This window comes from Ursus americanus, chromosome 21 (assembly GCF_024610735.1).
Source record: "Ursus americanus isolate L20-20 chromosome 21, mUrsAme1.1.p, whole genome shotgun sequence".
Classification (NCBI taxonomy): Eukaryota; Metazoa; Chordata; class Mammalia; order Carnivora; family Ursidae; genus Ursus; species Ursus americanus.
This window is the reverse complement of record NC_142147.1, coordinates 51,611,893-51,620,883: the sequence shown is the minus strand read 5'-3', so window position 1 is coordinate 51,620,883 and position 8,991 is coordinate 51,611,893. Positions and strand designations below refer to the sequence as shown.

Here is an 8,991-nt window from a genome sequence, read left to right as displayed (position 1 = left end):
ATGGGCACTGTATCCAAGTAATGTCCAGAAATAACAACAACAACAACAACAACAAACACAAAACAGATTTCTCTTCCATCTTTCTTCTACAGCAAGAAATATTTTTATAGACTCTCCTAGGAGTCTTTGTTTCTTATTCCACTGGTCAGAATTGGAGAACATACCTTATGCTAGCCAATCAGAGAGAGGAAAAGAAAGGAAAGCTGTGATAATTTTGGATCAAATACGGCCCCCTGCTTATGGCTAGGGGTGAGCCAGAACCTCTGATGTAGAAAAGACAACATGGTTGACAAATCCTGAATTTCTAATGGGAACTGAGAAGCAGGGCTACAGGGCATGGCTGGAATACAACCATGCCAGGCTATCAGTCTGGAGGACTCTCCTTCTGCCTCACCATCTTATTCCCAGCACCACCTATGCTACTATTGTGCATGTGTGTATTAATGAGAGATGGCTTAACTCAATTCACTTTCCTTTTCCTTTTATTTCCTCAGAAACATGGATTCTACTTTTGTGCAGAATGTCCCCAGTGAGCTTATCTGCTACATCTGCAAGGACTATTTCACAGACCTTCTCACCCTTAGCTGTGGGCACAACTTTTGCACTCCTTGTCTCTGCCTCTTGTGGGACGATGCTCAGCATCCTACTCGCTGCCCTGTGTGCAGGGCAGTATCTCCACAAATAGACTTCGAAAGCATTATTTTTGCTGTGAAACAAGTTCATGCTTCCAAAGAATCAGTTGCCTGCCAGTTACCAAACTCTGCCAAGCGAGTCTGTAGGATACACCTAGTAGTAAAGGACCTCTTCTGTCCAAGTGACAAGAGCCCGCTGTGTTTGCACTGCTCCAATTCCCAAAGGCATGCCACTCACAGACACTCACCAATATTGCAGGCTGCTGAGCAGTGCAGGGTAAGTACTGCCACTGTGAAATGTGGAAGACTCTGTGTCTTATCAGGCAATGAGTAAAGTTGATTTTTATTTTTCTTCTCTTATGCTTCAAGCAAATAGAATTTCAGAATACCATGTGCCAAGGCACTGTTCTGAAAACTAGGGATACAACACTGAAGAAACTAGACAAACATCTTTGCTCCCCTAAAGTTTAAATTCTTTTGGGCTGAGGGAGAGGAATGATGATGAGTTGAGGAGGGTGTCAGTATTTCAGTGTAACTAACAGGGTGGGTAATCTCTAGAGGCAGGGACAGTCATTGGCTACTTCTACCATGATGACAATGAGCATCTTCTAGTCATAGCAGATTTAGAAACAATGTATTCTAATCATGCCATAGAAAAAGTGAAGGCCATCATTTCAAAATTATATATGAATCAAGATTCACTTCTGAAAATTGTCCATGTTACATGTAATGTAAGTACTAGATTCCTCAGATAATCGATTGCATTTTCCAAATTTAGGAACTCCATTTTGGGTCAATCTCCCAGAGTTGACTATTAGTGTTCCCAGGAAAAACCATTGACGTATCTGCTTTCTTTACTTTTTATTTTTCTCATGTCTATCCCCTTATCACTTTTCAGGGTATCTGAAATATGCTGTATTTGGTTTTCTAGTGCTCAAATTTGTAGTTCTTTTACAGGAGAAACTTCTGATGCAAATGAAGTCTATTTGGAAAAGCAGACAGAGAAATCAGAAAAATCTAAACAAAGAGTACAACTTATTTAGAGTATGGCAGGTAAGCGGTAGGCCCTGTTTCCCTTGGAGCCATCTTGGGGCAGATACCATGGTAACTGACAGTGGAAGAATTTAAATTAAATCATAATGTACCCTGAGCAGGTAACAGAAAAAGAGCTACATATGTTTCTCTACAGGAAAACATCACCTTCAGTGCAGGATTTCACACTGAGCCCATCATGTAACTAAAAGACTTTTCCTGATTTTTCTGGATAAAGCAATATCTACCACTAATACATCATCAGGGATAAGAAACTGCACTATCCCATGACAGAATGCAGTGATCACGGGGATGGAGGTAAATACAGAGTTCTGTAGGAACTTAGCAAACTTTGAATGTTAAGAAAAGCTTCTCAAACAAGTAAAACTGAATGTGATGCTTGTATGTTAGTAGAATTTGTAATTTCCTGGGTATTGATGGCAGAGAGATCTGAGGGACAAGAAAAGTAAAGATGAGACAAACCAGACAACCCATGAAATTGTTCAAGACCTGCTCGCTGCTCCTACTGATTAGTGCATGGGGTACGAGGCAGATGGTGATTAGAGGTGTGGCTAGAAATGTCATTATGCCCAGGTCAAGAATACAAATGCCTAGCTATGGATTTTGGATTGTGTCATTTGTTGATTCATGAAGAGGAACTGAAAACCTGAATCTGAAGATGAAAACTACACCTTTCTTTTCAAAGAACTGGAGCAATACTGAAGGAGACATATAAAAAGATAATATTAGAGAATAAAAAGTCATTAAACAGTTATCTGTGCATGATGCTATGAAAATGCCAAAGGGGAAGAAGAACATTATGTTGATCATTTAGGATGGATTTCTTTTATTTTTTTAAAGATTTATTTATTTTAGAGAGAGAGAGAGCACGGGGGCAGGGTTGGGGAGTGGTAGGGAAGGGCAGAGGGAGAGAGAGAATCTCAAGCAGACTTCATGCTGAGCACACAGCCTGAGACAGGGCTTGATCTCATAACTCTGAGATCATGACCTGAGCCAAAATCAAGAGTCCCACACTCAACTGACTGAGCCACCCAAGAACCCCTAGGGTGGATTTCTAATGAATCATTCATTCATATGAGGACCTGTGATGTGCTGCTCACTGTTCTAGGCCAACAAAAAGATGCAGGAATGGGTAAAAAGAGAAACAAATCACTGACCCCAGGAGTTTATAATCAGTAAAAGAACTTGATCCAGATATTTAAGAAGTAAAATTTATGATATATCACATTTATGAAGTGCTTGGGTAAAATGAAAGCAGAAAATGGATATAAAGAGTGCAGGCTTGGGGAACGTATGCTGGTGATGGAAGACTCATGGCCAAGGTTATATCTGGGCAGAGATCTGAAGGAGCTGGTCAGGGGTGGGGGAGATGGGGGATGAGCACCTCTCTGAGAACACAGCTTTCTGGAGCAGGAGACAGAAAGGATTAGTAACAGAAATGAGTAGGAAATAATGTCAAATGTGGAAAGAGGGTGCAGTAGTATAAGGATGAATCATATCATTTGGATTTAGTAAAAATCGGCCCTTGGCATGTTGGAATGTGTAGTTCAGGAAAGAGTGGGGAACAGAAGCAAGGAGTCATTGCTTGGATGAATAACTGAAAATTTCACCCATGGGTACAGTGAGTTTGATCACATTTGGTCAATAAGTCTGGCTTTTATGGCAATAAAAGTGCTAGCATAGAAGATAGATAAAAATAATTTTAACAAGGATGTTTAGTGTTGGTATTTCCAAAATAATTTGGTAACTCTGCATATGTTTAAAGGCTGTGTGAAAAGAAGGCGAGAGAGTGAGAAAAAGTGGCTGAATGAGTGAACTGGAGACAGACCCACAGAACAAGGGGGACAGAGACACGGAGATGTAGGAGACAGAGGAGAGGCAAGAACAAGTATGTAGGGTTGTAATCTAGATGATAATGTCTCTAAGGAGACAAGACAGGGTGGACCAGTCAAGAGGAGGTAGGTGTGGTCCTGAGGCAGGCAGAGCCAGGCTCTGGTGAAACAAGAGTGTTTTGGAAATGAAAGTAATTTAGAAAGATCGTGTGTGATGTCCTCTGTTTGCCTGAGGAAGTCAATTGTTGCTTTTTGCTGAGAGCAGATAGTCAGTTTATGAGTATGAGCACTGAAAAAAAGGGATTATGATTTTGATATTATGAATTATATGGAACAATAAAAAATTGATCTTAAATTTCTATTTTACATGAAAATGTGGAAGTCTGAGGGTAAGTAGCTGGAAGCACTTCTATGATCTGAGTATTTGCTCCAGACCATAATTTGTATGTTCAAATTCTAGCCCCCAAGGTGATGTTAATAGGAGTGGGGGCTTTGAGTGGTGATTAGGTCATGAAGCCAGAGTCCTCAGGAATGGGGCGAGTGTCCTTCTAAAAGAGATCCTGGAAATGTCCCTTGCTCCATCTGCCATTTGAGGATACAATGAAAAGATGGCTATGTAGGAAGTGGGCTCTCACCAGACACCACACCTGCCAGCACCAATCGTAGACTTCCCAGCATATAGAATGGTGAGAAATTACTTTCTATGTTTATTTCCTACCCGGTCTATGGCGTTTTTGTTAAAGCAGTCCAAACAGACTAAGATAAGAACACTGTACATAGCACACAGACCAAAGATAATGAAAGAAGAATAAAACCATCCAGATATACGACCTAATTAAACCAATGTCATTTCAGGGTTTTGTAAATCTACGGATGATGATGATCAGGGCTGAATATCCCAAGGTATACCAGTATCTCCACGAAGAAAAGCAAAAACATTTAGAGAGCCTGGCAGTTGAAGGCAAGATAATTTTTAATCAGCTCTGGAGAAATGTAGCTAGAATGTGTCATATGGGGAAACTCCTGAGAAAGATGTATGAGGAGCTAAAGGAAATGTGCTGCAAAACAGATGTGGACCTGTTCCAGGTAAGGACGGAGGAAAGATATCAGGATGTTGAATACCAGCCTGCTCAGAAATCATTTAGGTCCACTGAAGTCTGTATCTTCTTGGACCTCCATTATTTTCCTGTTTCCAGGAAAATTCTGCCTCCTTTAACTTCGTGATGGCAGGCTTTGCTCCTCCACTTTAACCTCGAAGCTCAGGGTCACATTCACCTTATACAGAAGGAAAACTATGTAGAAAATTTCATGGAACAGATCCAGGGGAAAAAAAGTCCTTCTCAATTCTTCTACTAAGATTTCAGTTTCTAACCAACTGCAACAGAGCAGCTTATGAATAGATCATTCAATTCTGTATCTGGACTTGTCAATACACAGAAATGTGGGATGTATCCATTCTTTCTATTTTGAAATTGTAGATTTGGAGCCCATGCATCCTCATAAGAACTTTGGGGAAACCTCTGTGAATCTCACCGTAGATTAGAACAAACACAGCCAACTGTTTCTTCTAAGAACATCTTCTGTTTTAAATTTTATCATGATCATGACTTTATCAACTGTATGCAAATGTAAGACCGAGTTTCATCTTTATAAGGATAAGTAAAAGAGCAAATTGTTTTACCCAAGAAAGAAAAGTGTAGATACAGAATTTTCCAGTCCAGTCTCATAGTCTCAAACTAGAGTAAACGTATCTTGAGCTCAAAGCTAAGCCTTCCACTCTTTGTCTTCACAGGATTTGGGAGACATCGTGAAAAGGTAAGTTTGCCCCTCTATTCAAGTTGGTTTATGGTGACAGTGGTCAGGCTATTTCTGCTGAGATGGACACACACCTTTTTGTGACAAGTTTCTTTCTGTCTGCATTTAGAAATAAATGCAGTCTTATCTAAACACTTCTAGGTTTTATATAGACCACCCTTTCATAAAAGTGGGGGTTGGGAAAGATGTGGTTTTGGCTGCAAGGCTTAAAGCAGAAGTTGCCAAAAGACAATTATTTTTCCTGTCTCTAATTTTCAAAATCCTAATTATTTGAGGATTATTCCAGGTCTTCTATAGGAAGGCAAATAAGATCAGAGGGGCAGAAGGTAGAAGGATGGTGGGAAGAGGGGACAGGGAAAGTCCCCAGGAAAAAGCATCCTAGAGAGCTTAGGCTCCATATGTACCAGGCAGCAAGTTCCAAAATTTTGGCACCTATTGGATTTCGAGAACTAAAAGAGAGCGGCCATGTGGCTCCCCTAGGGAAGGCGAAGGTAGAAAAGAGATACAATTGTGAGTGAAGTGACATATCTTACTGAGATTGAAGTGGTAAGAGCAGGGTAGCTAATTATAAAATACAAGAACAACTGCAGTATTCCTCGATTTGTGGAGTTGAATTCATACCATTTGCACCTAACTGAGAGGATTCTGATGGAGCAACTTCAAGGGATTGCTTATGATACCTCTGGACATGTTAGTAAGTGGCTCTTCTTCTTTGCAGGAGTCAGTTAATGCAGCTGCACATTCCCCAGCCTGTGAACCCTCAGCTGAGCTCATGGACCATCACAGGGATGTCTGAAAGGCTTAACAACTTCCGAGGTGAGAAGGGGCACCCTGGTGAGACCTCACTATTTCCTCCAGGAGGAGATACACCTGGAGGACTTCTCCTCATTGCTCTATCAGTCTTTTCAGAGAACAGGGAAGTGGGTAAATATGAATACCCTTATAACTAACCGTATTTTATTGTTAGTTAACAAGTAAAAGCTATCTGAAGTCAGTCAAAAGCAATTGAATATGACAATTTTCTTATGATAATTTGCAGTGAGTTTAAAACAATGAAAGCACATGGCATTAAAACTACACATTAATTCAGTGTCTTTCAACCTGTAGTTGTTAACTATGGTTATATGTGGTTGTTCAGATTCTTAGATGCACCCTTAGTTGTTATTTAAATATTTATTTAAAAATTTAAAGACTGTATTTGAAACATCACAAGATTTAAAAAAGGGATAAAAGTATATTTATAAACAATAGGTACAACCAGAAAACAAATGGAACATATGATTTGTGTGTGGAGGGACAGATGTAGGTGGTGAGCCTGGCAGACAGGAGAAGCAGACCTGGGATGGGATAGGTTGGATTCGGATTCCATGGTGTATGAGTTAGAAATTCAGAGAGAGCGGCGCCTGGGTGGCTCAGTTGTTAAGCATCTGCCTTCAGCTCAGGTCATGATCCCAGGGTCCTGGGATCGAGCCCCGCTTCAGGCTCCCTGCTCAGCGGGAAGCCGGCTTCTCCTTCTCCCATTCCCCCTGCTTCTGTTCCCTCTCTCGCTGTCTCTCTCTGTCAAAGAAATAAATAAAATCATTTAAAAAAAAGGAGAAGAAATTCAGAGAGAAGAAAACACTTCTTAAGAAAAAAAAGAAGGCAAATATGGATTTTCAGTTTATTTTATCTTTGCTTGTTCACATGTTTGAGCAAGGTGATCACTATTTAGGACTAACAAGAATAACAATATCATATTTTAAAGTGATATGTAATATATTTATTACTGTTATTATATTTATCTTATTTTGTGCTAGTTGATTAATGAGAAGACTTAAGCAAGTGAAGGGCCATATTGGTATTTACTTGACATGTATGAGCAGGCTCCTAAGTTTTCAATGAGCTAGTGAAAATAAAGCCAGAGGCTGACATCCTACATGTTTCTGTATTCTCAAAATTGCCTTTCATCTAGTTCTATGAATAGACATTTACTTGCTCTGTAAATAGGCAAGAAGCCCTTGCTGATGTCTCTGGATTTCCAGTGACACACTCTGTATAGTCACTTGTGATAAAGGAGTGTTCTGGAGCAGTTAGTATGGACTCTGTCATGAAAGCTAACTGTTACGTGTTCCAGAATTTTATGAGGAATTACTAAATGGTAAGTACCTTGAAACTGGCCATGGTGGGTTGGGAGTGTTCTCAAGAAACAAAACAAACTAGTTTTGTTTGGTTTTAGAGATGTGCTTGTTTGGCATTTGCCAGAAGGCTACTGCACTTGTCCGACAGAACTTTTAAATTCTGTTCTTTGACTTCGTTGTTTTCTTTTTGCTGAAGTGTATCTTACATTGGACCATAACATAAGCAATTATCGTGTGGCTCTGTTTGAAGACCTGAGACATTTGCAATGCGGTCCCGACCATCAAGACATGCCTCACAGTCCAGCAAGTCCACAGTACATGCCTTTGTGGGGAGCTCAGACCTTCACCTCTGGCAAACATTACTGGGAGGTAGATGTGGGAAACTCTCATAACTGGATTATAGGACTTTGCAAGGAAACCTGGATAAATCGCAATGATATGCTGCTCAACTCTGAGGGTATCTTTCTACTTCTGTGCATCCAAGTGGACGACATCTGCCACCTCTTCTCTGCCTCCCCACCATTGCGCCACTATATCCAAAGACCCCAGGGCTGGATAGGGGTGTTTCTAGATTATGAATGTGGTATAGTAAGCTTTGTTAATGTTGCCCAAAGCTCCCTCATTTGTAATTTCCTCTCATGCTCCTTTTCTTGCCCTCTCAGACCCTTCATTTGCCATGGACCCAAATGATCAGGAACAGCTCACAAACCTGACCAAGGTCTTGGGAATTTTAATAGTTGGGGAGGGTCCTATCCTGGTGACTTCTTGAATGGGAAAAATCATTTATACCTCATGGACTTGAACTTCACCTTGCCTTCAGGAGATATATTTATATTGTTTTTTTTTAAAGTGGTGACAATGTGAAGGATGCACATTTGTCTTTTCTATCTTATTTAAATAAAAGTAATCTATATTGTGTGGGATATGTGCTCTTTTCATTTGCTATCTGAGCTTCCTAGAGGTGAAAGAATGCATGGGTGTGGAAGCTAGCTAAATGGATGAATGCAAAGCACAGAGAATTCTCCTTCCAGACAGTTCTCATCAAAAACCCAGTGTCACTATGGAATAATCTTCTTCCTCCATTTATCTGGCTAAGTCCCTCCTCCAACAGCTCTCCCTCTACTGGATTAGATTAGGTCGCATTGTAACAAGACCTCAAGAACAGCTTATTCCCTTCCCTTTGTAAAACTCACAACAGAATTCAGCTCTTTTCTAGTTTGCAAATCACAAGATGGATGGCCAATTTCAGCCTTCATCGTAGCACACTCCTAGAATGAGTCAGCGGCCTGGGGACACGAGAGATACAGCAAAATAGTTGGATAAATAAATAAAGGAATGCATAAAAAATATTAAAAGCAAAGACTCCAGAACCAAAAAGTTATGATGATGCAGACACAGTAGGATAGGAAGTGCTGGGAAATATTATTGAGTAGAGAAATGAATTATGTTAATGTTCAGATTCACAGGTCAGAAATTCCTTTTAACTGAAAAGAAAAATATACATAGTGCATAATTTGACTCATTGGTGTTGCTGTAAGTATT

The 8,991-nt window shown here is 40.2% G+C and overlaps 1 protein-coding gene across 1 annotated transcript; it reads left to right on the top strand.

The window, feature by feature from the left end:
• The first annotated feature begins 498 nt into the window (after window positions 1-498).
• Window positions 499-8,365, top strand: LOC148108300 (tripartite motif-containing protein 77-like). The gene is made up of 6 exons (XM_087870997.1): window positions 499-909; window positions 1,590-1,685; window positions 4,373-4,603; window positions 5,310-5,332; window positions 6,051-6,148; window positions 7,646-8,365. Exons 1-6 carry the CDS (start codon window positions 499-501, stop codon window positions 8,137-8,139), a joined length of 1,353 nt encoding a protein of 450 aa, XP_087727123.1. The 3' UTR covers window positions 8,140-8,365.
• Window positions 8,366-8,991: the final 626 nt, after the last annotated feature.

Bases quoted from the DNA above. Each gene is read 5' to 3' on its own strand.
- LOC148108300 (XM_087870997.1), top strand. From the start codon at position 499: ATGGATTCTACTTTTGTGCAGAATGTCCCCAGTGAGCTTATCTGCTAC. The intron at 5,333-6,050 runs GTAAGTTTGCCC...TCTTCTTTGCAG, and splicing joins TTGGGAGACATCGTGAAAAG to GAGTCAGTTAATGCAGCTGC. The intron at 6,149-7,645 runs GTGAGAAGGGGC...TTTTTGCTGAAG, and splicing joins AAGGCTTAACAACTTCCGAG to TGTATCTTACATTGGACCAT.